We start from the raw sequence: 14,186 nt of genomic DNA, 5'->3' as shown, positions 1-14,186 counted from the left end.
AAGCAAGCAAGAGTGGGAGACTAAGCCAAGAGTTGTAGGTTGACATTAAAGATCCCACAGCCACTGTTTCAGAGAGGCAACTAAAACTGAAACTGCTCGAAAAAGTACACAGGGTTTGGCAGCATCTGTGGAGACAAAGCAGAGTGAACCTTTTGATTCCAATGCCGTCTTCAACACCCTGTTCTGAAGAAACATTAACATTGCTTTACTCCTCTCCGCAGATGCTGCCAGAACTGCTGAGTTTTCCCATCAATCTCTATTTTTGTTTCCGTTATCCGCAGTTCTTTGGTTTCTTTAATTGAAAAGAGGGGGAGTTCTCCCTGGCATCCTGGGCCAACACTTATCCTTTGAACAATGTTAGTTCTTTCTTAAAAACAAAATTAACTGGTCATTATTGTGCTCTGATGAAGGGTCTAGGCCCGAAACGTCAGCTTTTGTGCTCCTGAGATGCTGCTGGGCCTGCTGTGTTCATCCAGCCTCACATTTTATTATCTTGGTCATTATTGTGCTCCTGTTTGGCATTTGCTGTGCATAGATCAGCTTTTTAAAAATTCACTTGAGTTGTGGGTGTTGTTGGCGGGGCCAGCATTTTATTGCCTGTCCCTAGTAGCCCCAGTGAAGATGATGGAGAAGAGATGGTGGCTGCATTATTTTTTACATTTATTACATTGATACTCTTCATAAAGTACTCCATTGAGGTTGTTCAGCATGTTGGGATGTTCAGTAATATTGAAACACACTAATGGATTCAGACTGGGCAGCTCAGTGTTTAGCTCTGTTACCTCAGTGCCAGGGACACAGGTTTAATTCCACTTTTGGGCAACTATCTGTATGGAGTTTGTGCATTCTCCCTGTCTGTGCAGGTTTCTGCTAGGTGCTCTGGGTTTTATCCCACAGTCCAAATTTGTGCAAAATTAGGTGGATTGGCTGTGTAAATTGTCCCATAGCATCCAGGGATGTGTGTGTTCAGTGTTAGCAATGGGATAGGGTAAGGGGATTGGTCTGAGTGGGATGTACTTCAGAGGGTCATTGTGGACTTCTTGGGCTGAATGGCCTGTTTCCACGATATAGGGATTCTTTGGATCCTTTTGAGGATCATAGTCTTTTTCTTGGGATATATTACAAATGAAACATCAGAATTGGTTCTCAATATAACAGTTAGAAAGTCTGGTCACTTGATTGAAATTCTCACATTAAATCCACTCTCCCAGCTTTATGGCTGATATGGTATTAGAAATATTGGAGCCCGGTCTTTGATTTAACTAATGCTGCTGCAGCTTAACGAGGTTGATGGATTAGCAGCCTGTTCTTCTTGGAGCATGACAGAGAGGAAGATTCAAATTATGTTTTGTTTAGTATTCTTCTGTGGGATTAGGCATCACGCAGAGTGGTGCATGTATGGAACAAGCTACCAGAGGAAGCGATGGAGGCTGGTACAATAACACTTAAAAGGCATCTGGATGGGTACATGAATAGGAAGGTTTTAGAAGGACACAGGCATTGTTTGGGAGGGAGCTACAGTACTTTGACCCCAGCACCAGTGAAGGAACTGCAGTATAATTCAAAGTCAGGAGGGTCTCTAACTTGGAGGCAGTGGTATTCCATTTATCTGCTATCCTTGTCATTCTCAGTTGTAAAGTGCCTTGGTCAGTTACTGCAGTGTATCCTGCTACCACTATGCAACAGTGCAGGAGGGAATGAATGTTGTAGATGAGATGGCGATCAAGTGGACTGCAATGTTGTGGATGATGTTGAGTTTCTTAAACATTGGAGTTGCAATTTTCCAGGCAGTATTCCGTACCCCCCCCCCCCTGCCACCGCTCCACACTTGTGCTTTGTCGATAGTGATTATGGATTGAGAAGACGGGAGGCAGTACTCACTGCAGAATTTACAGCCTCTGACCTTAAGATGTAGGAGTAGAGGTTGGCTATTTACCCTATCGAGACTGCTCCACTACAAGAATGTGAGATCATGACTGATTTGATCATCCTGAACTCCATTTTTCTGCCTTTTCCCTATTATCCTTGACTTCCTTACTGATTTAAAAATCTCTCTCCCTTAGCCTTGGATATACTTCATGATCCAGCCTCTGCAGTAAAGACTTCCACAGATTCACTACTGTCTGGCCCCTGCCTGCTGCAGAGCTCCATTAAGGCTCATTGCAAACTGGAAAAACAGCATCTCATTTTCTGCTTGAGGATCCAGCAGCATTTGAGACTCTATTGACTTCAGTAATTTTAGGGCCTGAATACACACTTTCATGTCCTTTACTCCAGGCCCTATCACATGGGCTGCTTTCACCACAGCCAACCCATTCTCACCTACTTATGGCCCCATTAGCAGAGCTTCTTTCCTGGATCATCATTATCCATCCCTTTCCCCAACTGTCTTTTTCTCCCTCTGAGCTCCAACTGCACTTATTGTTTACTGCCACCACCCTACCCCCTGTCAACAGCATGTATATCACCTTTTCCTAGCTATTAACAATTCTAAAGAAGGGTTACTGGACCCAAAATGATAACTCCACTTTCTCTCTAGCAATTTCTATTCAAGATTCCAGAATCTGCTGTTCTTTGTTTTATCCTGGTAAAACAAATACATCTCTCCAGTACACCGCCACCTTTCTGTAGTACAGTGTCAAGAACTGCCCACAATACTTCAGCTGTAGCCTAATTGAGGTTTTGTTGAGCTTCAACATAACCTCGCCGATCTGGATTCTGCCTGAGTTGTTCCAGATTCACTCCAGCACAGCCTCAGGGTCATTCCAGATTGATTCCACAGACACGTGAATTGTACCTAATATTTTTGCCAGTACATTAATTGCACTGTTGTAGATACATTTGCCAGTACACAAATATAGATGGCTTGAGATTAATTTTACCAATACTGTGCTTGTTCTAGATTCACCATACAAAACACACACTGCTGCATTTATTAACTATGCAATATCTGGACTGACTAAACTCATTACCACTACACCTTATACATCTAGATTGTCCTGCACCCAACTTTTAAATGTGGCTATTTAATTGCTCCAGACTGTTTTACAAGAACATCCAGATTGGGATCAATGCTGTGCCAGCAAAACATTCTCAGTTAACTTCAACACAGCAATTAGATCATTCTCAATTTCACCAATACTGCACTGGGAGTGTTTTAGGTTAATATCTCTGATATACAGGGGTTTATTCCAGATTAATTTTACAATCACATCTAACTCCATTTTCCCCCAATACAGCTGGGTAACTACACATTAATTTTACAAATGTATTTTCTCTAGATCAGATTAAATTAGATCTGATAGAATGTGAACATACCTATTATGGTGGCAGAAATTACAATCCCTTTTTATACTTGGGCTGTGGCACTGAGGTTTGTAACAGTTCCAAAACCTAGAACGATTCAATGATTAATTTTAAAGATTAAAAAAAAAGATCTTCAGCTACATTTAACTTCAGTGCCAAGCTTCAATGCAAAGCACAGAAGCAAGCTGACATTTTGCTGCATTTTCTTGATGCAGGAATTACACTTCTTGCTGCAGGAATTACACTTCTTGCTTTGTTCATATAACCTTTGCAAACCAAATGATCCACTTGACAAAAGAAAAACTCGACAAAAGCGTGCAATTCCAAAGAAACTCACCTGTGCAGAACATTAAACAGAAACTCCAAATGGATACAGACTTGTAAAGGTCAGTGATCAGAGATTCCAGTGATTAATCAAAGAGATTTGTCCCTGATGTGCGATTTGGTAAGAAACGTCCAGGAGGTATTCTGTTTCAGCCTCTTCAACCTTGCCTTATCATGAAGGGCAGTAGATGGAAAACAACAGAAAAATAAATAGGAAAGAAAGAGAAGTAGGATAGGTTCAGCAATGCTAAGAGCAGATCACACTGCTTTGTAACCCTTACGTTGACTTAATCCCTGTGCTCTACTACTATTTTGATTTTAAGCAGATTAGAGAAGATATCGTGAATGTCTCAGGGCAGGGGTAGAGGGAGAGGGACACTTAGTTACAAACATGAGAGTGTGAAAAGGCATTTGAGAATCTCAAAGTGCTTTCAAGCCAACTGAGTAATTTTTGAAGTGCAATCACTTATAGGAAATGTAGCAGTCAGATTGCACAGAGCTGTCTTCCACAAACAGTAACGTGACAATAACCAAGTAAAGCTCACTTTCCAGTGCTAGTAGTTGAGGGATAATGCCCTGGTGTTTGTCAAAACAGTGGCGGTGGGACAATTTTGTTTTCACATTCCCTGAAAGGCAGATTTGGTTGAAATTCTGGTCCACAAGGCAGTATCTAAGTGCAGCAATCCCAGTGCAATACTGGGAGAGTGTTGGCCATTGGGAACTACTGCTACCTAAAAGCCTGGAATATCTTTCTACATCTTGGTTGTACACGTACACAGCAAGTTCTTGCAATGTCAGTCTCCGAGATCAATTCTGAAGAAAACAGGCCATTCAGTCCATTTGGACTAAAGTGCTATATCAACAGAATGTGAAAGTACTATTATGCTGGCAGAAATTACAGTCCCCTTTTATACTTGGGTGGCAGCACTGAGGTTTATTGAGGTTTGAAAAACTATAATGATTTAATTTTAAAGATTAATAAAAAAAACCCTTCAGCTACATTTAAACTTCAGTGTCCAGCTTCAATGTAACACAGAAGCAAGCTGACATTTAAGTCACCACTGGTATAAGACATGGAGTTGGGAGGTCATGTTGTGGCTATACAGGACACTGGCTAGGCCAGTTTTGGAATACTGCATTCAGTTCTGGTCTTGCTGCTTAAGGAAGGAGATTGTGAAACTTGAAATGGTTTAGAAAAGATTTATAAGGATGTTGCAAGGGTTGGAGGCTTTTAGCTACAGGGAGAGGCTGAATAGGCTGGGGTTATTTTCCCTGGAACATCAGAGTCTGAGGGTATACGGTATAGAGGTTTATAAAATCATGAGTATCAAAAGGGTGAATAGTCACGGTCTTTTTCCCAGTGTAGGGGATTCCAAAACTAAAGGGCATAGGTTTAAGGGGAAAGATATAAAGGGACCTAAGGGGCAACTTTTTCATGCAGAGAGTGGTGTGTGTATGGAATGGGCTGCCAGAGGAAGTGGTGCAGGCTGGTACAATTATCATTTTTAAAAGGCATCTGGATGGGTATATGAATAAGAAGGGTTTAGAGGGATATGGGGCAAATGCTGGCAAATGGGACTATATGATTAATTTAGGATATCTATTTGGCATGGATGAGTTGGACCAAAGAGTCTTGTTTCCATCCTGTACAATTCTACAACTGTATGATGTGTTTGGCACATTAGAACATAGTACAGCACAGTATAGGCCCTTCAGCCCATGATATTGCGCTGAACTTTAACCCTAATCCTAAAGTCTATCTAATCTCCACCCCTACCTGATGCTATCATCCATATGCCTCTCTAATGGCTGCTTAAATGTCCCTAATGAGGCCGACTCCACTACCCTCTCTGGCATTGTTGTATTTCCCCTGCCAGCATAGGTACACAGAGGGTGGTGTATGTAAGGAATGGGCTGCCAGAGGAAATGGTGGAGGCTAGTATACTTACAATATCTAAAATGCATCTGGATAGATACATGAATAGGTTAGGGGATATGAGCCAGATGCTAGCAAATAGGACTTGAATTATTTAAGATATCTGGTTGGCATGGAAAAGTTGGACTGAAGGGTCTGTTTTCACACATGACTATCTGCCTGCATGCAAATTTCCCCATGCTATCCCTGTTGTGAGTATCTAGAATTCTATCAAGCAGATTCTTAGATATACTCAATGACTGAAGGTCTACATCCTCTGGGCAGAGAATTCCAAAGATTCTTCATCCACTGGGTGAACGAATCCTCCACCTCGCAAGAAATCTCTTCAATCAGAGTCTATGGAATTGTGTCACAGGAAGAATATTTTGAAGAAGGAGTTAGCTAAAGTTCTTGGGGCTAGAGTGATCAAGGGGCATGGGGAGAAAACAGGAACAGGGTATGGAGTTGAATGATCAGCTATGATCCTCTTCAATGGCAGAACAGGCTCAAAAGGCCAAGTGGCGTATTTCAGTTATTTTGTACGTTTCCTTTACCAAGACCTCACCTCTTTCCACAGATGCTGCCTGATCTGCTAGGATCTCCAGAATTTTTTTGTTTTCAGCACATATTCCAACATCTGCAGCAATTTGCTCAGAAGAAGAGGCTATGCCTTTGTTTCTAGAACCCCCTATCCTTCCCCAGCCAGGGAAAACATCCCATTAAGCCTTTTAAGAATTCTGCAACTTCCAATTAAATAATCTGTTTATTCTAAACTCTAGAGTACAGGCCTGGTATCCTCATCAGACAGTCCCACTGCCCCAGTGAAATGTCTAGTGAACCTCTACTGCACTCCCTCTATGCTCCCAATCTGTCATTTAATTTCTTAAAGTAACTGGGGGTCCTTTGGAGGGTCAACAGTGGGAGGGCCGGTATTGATGATAAAACTCAATGTAGCACTGGTACCCTGGAGGCAGTCTTCAGCTATCTGAGGAACAGAGTGTTTGATGACAAAGACTTCAAACCCAGCACTATGCTCATGGTCTTAAGGACCATGTTATTACCTGTCCTCATAAATGCAAACATCTGGACAATGTACAAAAGGCATCTCAATTCTTTGGAAAATATTACTAATGATGCTTCTGCAGAATTTCAGTTTTCTCTCTCAGGCCAGCATCAACACATTAGTTATGTTTAATCAGCTGCTACGATCTGTGTAATATCAAACAGTTACCAGAGGAAATATTTCAAGGCTATCCTTGAAGAGTTCATGAAAAGTAAAGAAACAAAGAACACAGTACAGCAAAAGGGACAGACCCTTCAGCCCAATAAATCTCTGCTGACACATGATGCCTTTCTAAACTAAAAACCTTTTGTCTCTACACAGTATATATCCCTCTATTTCCTGCCTATTCATATATCTGTCAAGAGGTCCCTTAAACATTGCTATTGTGTCTGCTTCTACCACCTCTGGCAGTGCAATCCAGGCATTTACCACCCTGTGCTAAAATAAACTTGCTTCTACATTTCCCTTTAAATTTTCCCATTTTAGTTTAAATCACAGAATCCCTACAGTGCAGAAAAGGCTATGTCGCCCATCAAGTCTATGCCAATCCTCTGTAGGGCAACTAGCCCTAGCCCCATAACCCTGCATTTACCACAGCAAATCCACCTAGACTGCCCTTATCTGCACATCTTTGGTCTGTGGGAGGAAACCCATGCAGACGTACATGCAAACTCCACAAAAGTCAGCCAGCCAAACCAGGAATTGAACTTGGGTCCACGGTGCTGTAAGGCAGCAGTGCTAACCACTCTGCAACCATGCTGTTCAAAACCTACCTCCGCTAGTAATTGACAATTCTATCCTGGGAAATAAATACTTCCAACTATCCATGACTATCACGATGTTGTAAATTTCTATCAGGTCACCCCTCAGCCTCTGATGTTTAAGTGAAAACAAACCAAGTTTGTCTGATCTTCCTTTATAGTTAATACCCTTCAGTCTGGGCCTGGTAAACCTTTTCTGTATCTCTCCAAAGCCTTCATGTTCTTCTTGTTACCACTCACACCTGGGATCACTGAAACTGGAGAAGCATCCATGTAGGTGCCAACCAGATGGATGCTAAGCTCAAACAGTGGAAGAGGGGAGTGAAAACCACAGCGTCTCACCCACTGATTCTTCAAACGTCACACACCCCATCCAGTCTGTGATCCCAGTTGATGGTATTATTAGGCAAGACAGATCTCAGACTGACAGCACGGCTTGAAGGACCATGTTTCAGTTTTAACAAGGCTGTTGCCATTGAAACATAATCATACAATGTTGCCAATTTTGCTTTAAAAATCAAGCAGAAGCTTATTCACCAAAAGAAAAGACAAAATAGAATGAATTAGATTTATAACACAAGTTCAAACATTTTAAAATGCATTCTAGGAGCTATAATTTCATTGATCCCAAACACTCCTTTACAAGTTCAAAATAAAATCCCTTGTACAGAACACAAAAGCGATCCTTGCACAGTACTCACAATTAGAGTCATAGGAACGTACAGGACAGACACAGATCATTTGGTCCAACTCGTCCACGCTAATCAGATATCCTAAATTAATCTAATCTGTTTGCCAGCAATTTGGCCTGTATCCCTCTAAACCTCTCATTCATGTACCCATCCAGATGCCTTTTAAATGTGTATTTGTACCAGCTTCCACCTCCTCTGGCAACTCACTCATGTACACACCACCCTCTGTGTGAAAATGTTGCCTCTTAGGTCCCTTATATATCTTACCCCTCCTCTTAAACCTATGCTTTCCAGTTTCATAGCAAACCTGAGAAATGTTGGCAAGGGAATATGGTGTTGCACTGAAGCAGACAGTATTTTTCCATCTGCAAAACTGACCCTGAGCTTACTGTTGCATGCAACTTCAACACACCGTGTTCCCTGGCCAGCATTGTTTCAAGCTTGCTGCTTACGGACTGTCTAAGAAGACCATCAACCAACATCGCTGGTGATCACCTCATTGCTGTTTGAGTATTTGCAATGAATTAATTCATAGTTGCATACCTCCATTGGCTACATATCTAGAAGAGGCTTTCACCACTGACTTGGAACTGTCTTCTGAAGATGGATCATTGCATGCTATCTGCTTTTGCTCCACAGATGGTACCAGTCCTGCTGAGTTTCTCCAATAATTTGTTTTTGTTGAAGATTTGCAGCATTCACAATTCTTTGTTTTTTGACTTGGTGCGCATTCCTTCATTGTCACAGGTCAAAATTCTGGAACTCTCTCCCCGGTAACATTGTAGGGTTTCCAACATAACACAGACTGCGAGTCAAAGTGGTACCTCACCACTACTTGAGGGCAAGAGTTGGGCAATTAATGCCAGTGTGTCAGTAAGATGTATATGCTATCAACTAATTTTGAAACAGGCATCCCACTTTTGAGCCAAGCAACCTCAGATAAGTGGCACACATGGAGCTCTTAGGGAGTTTTAGCAACAGTGATGCTACATGATTTTTTTTTGTCCCTTTGTTAAATTGGTCAATGGCTCATCAGTATCTGAAGATTGTGGGTTCAAACCCCACACCAGGGACTGGATGGCAAAAAAAGAACACAGTGATGATCATGACAAAAATTAGACATCATTCCAACTCTGGAGACACCATAGTTTGGACAAGATTTCAAGCCAAAGGTCCATCTGTCTTCTTAGGGGGAGACAAAAGATTTGAAACAACCTGACCTATAATTTATTCTTAATCCAAATCCTGCTCAACTGCAGGATATTGTTGGGCACAATTTAGGACCCAAATTTGCTGCACTGTTAAGGGATTGACCATTCATTGGTGCTCTGGGACATCCTTAGAGGAACATCGTACGCCTGAACTTACCATACTCATCAACACAAGGACTGATGTGGCTCAAGATTAAACACTGCCATCTCCAAAAAAGCATCTAGAGATGGGTGATTAATGTCAGACTTGGCAGTGTCACTATAAAGCAAAAAAAAACGTGTCAGCATTGATCAGGGGTTTCTACTAGTAATTGATATTGCAAATCTTCAGACTCAATATTTAAACATTTATTCATTAAAGCAGCATTGTGGAAGGATTTTATCACTCTTCTCATTCTTTTTGGCTAGCGGAGGGTGGATGAGCCAATTACCAATAACATATCCTATCCCTGCTTGCCCAACCCCTCATACCCCTTACAATCTGCAGACTTTTAAACCCAAGACAAGCACACAGCAAAATTAATAATTATGTAGCACCCATGCCCACACTCGGTCCTCAGGTTTGAAAGGAGGTCTGCTATTGCAAAGCAGATACCAATACCCAGAAAATGACAACAACTTTGCATTCAGGCCAACACAGGCATTAAAAGGTTTTTTTTAAGTTAAAAGTTACATAAAAGTTTATTGTATAAAATCCATATTAAAATAAGGTATTTAAGTTTGTAAAAACCAATGCAGACAGACATAAATATAAACAAACAGTCAACTAAATAGAATCAATACACAGCAAAAGATAATGAATTCAACTGAGATAGGGGTATGTCGCACAAAGCTGTATATATGCTTGTATACTGTATTAAATAATTAAGTGCAGGACTTGGGATTTGGCATCCTGTATGTAGCTGCATGGGACACCACATTGGGAAGGTCGCAGGCTTCTTTAGATTGCTAGCATATTTGGGATGTCCAGTGAAGCTCTTTCCAAACTATCTGGGGTGAACTGTTTGGAGAGGTTCACAGGGTAGGGGTTAAACCTGGGCAGGTGGTTATGTGCCTGTGTTTGCGGGGGGCTGGTTAATCAGAAAGTGCCATGTGCCAAACATGACTGCTCATCATCGTGGAAAGGAAACTCAGGAGGAGAAGTGGGCTGACAAGACATGCCTGCAGCTTTCTGCTCAATCACTCTTCTTTCAACAGAAAGATTGCTTGAGCTGGATGGCTTCTCTTTGTGCTATACGGCTTATGTAATAAGGATGCCCCATCTCCCCAACAAAAACAAAAGTATTTCACTCTTTGCAGGGGTGCCTGAGGTTATGTCAATGTTAGTAGATTATCCCCAACACACAGCACTCCTTAGAGGGCAGCTGATTTTCGGCTTCATCATACAAGCTCATAAAGCCTGAAGCTATTGATCCCCCTTGTCCTTGACATGTGGACACTCTTGTCTGTCAGTATGGGGGGAGAATTCAAAGCAGAGTCTCAATGCGGGCTCGTTGTACTTTCAAATATTAACCTGAACCAAAGTGTTAGGAAATAAAGGGACCAAACACTTACTTGAAAATTTAAAACAAAAATATTATAAAACTTAGCAGTCAATCCAAATGACACTTCTTGTGCTTCCCACAGGAACACACAAGCACAATTCAAATCATCTGCCATAACTTCTCCAGTAGGACGGAAGGCAGGTTACACACCTGGAAGTTGGAAGTTAACAGGGTAGCCAATATAGACTTTACAATGTGGATGAGGTCAGCTGCAGATGTTAAAATACTGCCGTCACTAATGCTTGGTGCAATCTTTTCCCTCTGCATATTCAAAGTTAAGGTGCAATAGAACTATTGCCCTCGCCCACAACTCCAGGTTTTCTTGGGGGAGGGGTGTTGAAACCTCGCCTCAGAAATCTGTGGACTTCATGGAGCAGAATCCAAAACAACAGAACATTGCTGAAAGCTGCACTTAATATGCCTTGTATTTAATACCACCAGCCCACCCACACTCTCAGCCACCATGGTGGGTCAGAGTTAAAGTAAGTGCGAATGTTGGACAAGGCCCCTTGACCTTCCTCCAAGTTCCTCATTTACTCCTAAATGCTGTAGGGCCATTTAAATACAATAGCTAAAATGTTTTGGAAATAGCAGAGGGAGTGGAAATGTTGACAAGCTTCCAGCAGGTCCTGGGGCTCCAGTGAGCCAAGTAGCACCTAATTTTAATAACAATATAAAAGTTACTGGAATGTAAACCAAACCTTGTAAACCAGGTGGGACACAGGCCTGTTACAACACTCCACTACGGGCTGGTGGCAAAGTACAGCAGGTTGGCATTCCGAAAAATAAACCAAAATTATACACAGACATGATCAGCCTCAGGATATTAACCTGCACTTCACACACAAAACAGAAGCAAGGTTGCTAAAGTAACTGTTAGTCTTTCTGCAGCCAGAACTACTAAAGACCAGAAATGTGTGCTGGATGTTGGACTGAAATCCTAGCAGCAATATCTTAAACAGAACACAGCCCAAGATTAAATTTAGCTGTAAAAACCAACAGAAGAATGAAAATTTAGCATCTTGACGTATTTATCAAAAGTTACTCGTACAGATATAAAGCCGCAGAAAAATATTCTTTCCAAGAAAGGTCGCTAATTTTTGTGATAATGCATTTTTTTAAAAAATAGTTTAAAATGCAGCATTCTAACCAAAATAAATTGCTTTTACAATGAGAAATCATTGTCTCAGGAATTAATGGGTCAGATATGTCAGCAAGGATCAACACAAGTGGAGAAAGCAATCAAGGAATGCTTTGCAAATCAGAATGGAGGTGGTCTATCTCTCCAGGGTGACACCTGTCGCTGTCATGTCACAGCACAGCACAGCACAGTGGCAAAGGTTGATGAGTAAAATAGGAGACAGCAAGACAGAATAGTAAAGGAGTAAAAGGGCCAGAAAGGGAAGTGAGGGACTGAAAGGAGAGACACAGCGATAGACAGATAGAGACAGAGAAGGGGAGGAAGTCACTGAAATCAGTGAGAATGAAACAGTTGTATCAAGAACTCTTTTCATGGATAGCTAACAAGGTGATTGTTACTTGACTCAGATGCAAAGTCCAATTATCGCAAAATTAAACAGGAAAACAGATTATAAAACAACCCAAAATAGGTGCATAGTAAGCTTGAAAGCAGAAAAGTGGGGAAAAACACCTGCAAAGAATTGGAGGTTAATCTAAACACAATTTGTAACACTCACAGTTCGTTAATACATTAACTTGACCAGACAATATGCTGCAACATGGAATAGTTACTAGGGAGTGATATGATTGGAAAGTTAATTGCTGGAGTAAGTGATGAAGCAGAAAATTCATTCCTTTGTATCTCAATGACCTATGATTCCATTCTGCCATGCTGAAGAGACATACCACCATTTATATTTGGGCCGGGAGGTATAACACAGGTTACTTGCAGGACAAAGATCCCTACAGACATCCATTTCAATGTGCTTCGGACTGTAAAAGGCAATGCTGTCCCATTGCCTTTCATATGGCACTATTACCAACTGATGCCAAAGGACATCATGAGCATAAATGCTCAGTGCAAACCAGCACTGAAAATCACGTCAACCCCTCAGCATTACCGTAAAATTAGGCACAAGGAGAATCTTGATCACAAGATCCCATTGTCTTGCCAACTGGTTCTATCCCACCTCAATCTTGGACAAATGGGCTATACTGACCAGAGCAGAGCATTGGGATTGATTGGTCACTGGAATTATTTCCCAGTGTCAAAGATTACTCATCTCCAGACCGCTGTTTTTGCTCCTCTGCTGCCTGGTTGGCTGCTCGGCGCGGGTTTCTTCCCTAGTTTGCCTGGATTGGAGCTCTTTTCCGTCACTGTCTTGTTTGCCAAGAACCGTCTTTGGCTGTTCTGTGCAGCTGAGCACTGGGAAGGAAAAAATTTGGCTTGAGATTAACAAACAGATACCAATACCCTGGAAGGCAGAAACAGTGGCAGCGTGGTAATATCTCTGGGCTAGTAATCCAGAGGTACACTGACCATTAACCTATTACTAAATGTCATAAAAACCCAACTGCTTCATTAATGTCCTTTAGGGAAGGAAATCTGCCATCCCTAGATGATCTGGTCTAAATGTGACTCCAGGCCAACACCACTGCAGGTGACTCTTCGCTGCCCCCTGAAATCACCAAGCAAGCCATTCAAAGTCAATTAAGAAATAATGCCCTTGCAAATGATGCCCACGAACCACGCAAAACTATTTATTTCTAAATCTGGGAAGACACCACTATAATGATAACATCACCGGGCTTGTAGTCCAGAATCCCAGGTTAATGCTCTGTGGACATCAGTTCAAATCCCACCATAGCAGACAGCGAAATTTGGATTCAATAAAAAAATCTGGAATTAAAAAATACTTGCCCACCTGTTATTGCATAACCATTGTCAATTTATTTTGACAGTGACCCTGAAGCTAAGATCAATTGCTGTAGAAATCCATCTAGTTCACTAATGCCCTTTAGAGAATGAAATCTCCCATCCTCACCCGGTCTCGTCTACACAAGACTCTCGAACCACAGCTACGGTATGTGGTTGATTTTTAACTGCCTTCAGAGTAACTGAGGGATGGGCAATAAATGCTGGCCTAGCTGTTAACACCCCTCTCCCATGAAGGAATAAACAAACAAACCACTGCAAAAAATGGTGTGCACCTCAAAAACAAAACAACTTAGAGTCATGTAGCATGGAAACAGACCGTTCGGTCCAACTAGTCCATGCTGACTATTCATGTTTTTTAAAAATTCATTCAGGGCATGAGGGCATAGTCAGCTAGGCCAGCATTTATTGACATTAGTGAACCAGATAGGTTTTTCCTGACAATTGGCAATGGATTCACAGTCATCATTAGAT

The 14,186-nt window shown here is 41.6% G+C and overlaps 2 protein-coding genes across 9 annotated transcripts in view; both read right to left on the bottom strand.

Annotated features, from left to right (window-relative positions):
* The window catches only part of LOC125448831 (retinal guanylyl cyclase 2-like), a 60,706-nt gene extending 56,780 nt beyond the window's left edge, over positions 1-3,926 (bottom strand). For all 5 annotated transcript variants that reach the window (XR_009443434.1, XR_009443436.1, XR_009443435.1 and 2 more), the window contains exon 1: positions 3,644-3,926. The gene's annotated coding sequence lies outside the window, so the exon portion shown is untranslated. The remainder of the gene's footprint in view (positions 1-3,643) is intronic.
* A 5,800-nt stretch (positions 3,927-9,726) lies between these two features.
* cntrob (centrobin, centrosomal BRCA2 interacting protein) overlaps positions 9,727-14,186 on the bottom strand; it is a 48,838-nt gene continuing 44,378 nt past the window's right edge. Inside the window, exon 20 of one of the 4 annotated variants that reach the window (XM_059642540.1) lies at positions 9,727-13,202. In XM_059642540.1, the coding sequence (XP_059498523.1) occupies positions 13,056-13,202 (147 nt within the window). In that variant the 3' untranslated portion in view covers positions 9,727-13,055. The remainder of the gene's footprint in view (positions 13,203-14,186) is intronic. The other 3 variants (XM_048524018.2, XM_059642542.1, XM_059642541.1) reach the window with 3 other exon arrangements.

Source organism: Stegostoma tigrinum, chromosome 45 (genome assembly GCF_030684315.1).
Source record: "Stegostoma tigrinum isolate sSteTig4 chromosome 45, sSteTig4.hap1, whole genome shotgun sequence".
Lineage (NCBI taxonomy): Eukaryota > Metazoa > Chordata > Chondrichthyes > Orectolobiformes > Stegostomatidae > Stegostoma > Stegostoma tigrinum.
Note: the sequence above shows the minus strand (reverse complement) of the source record. Positions and strands in the feature narration are given on the sequence as shown.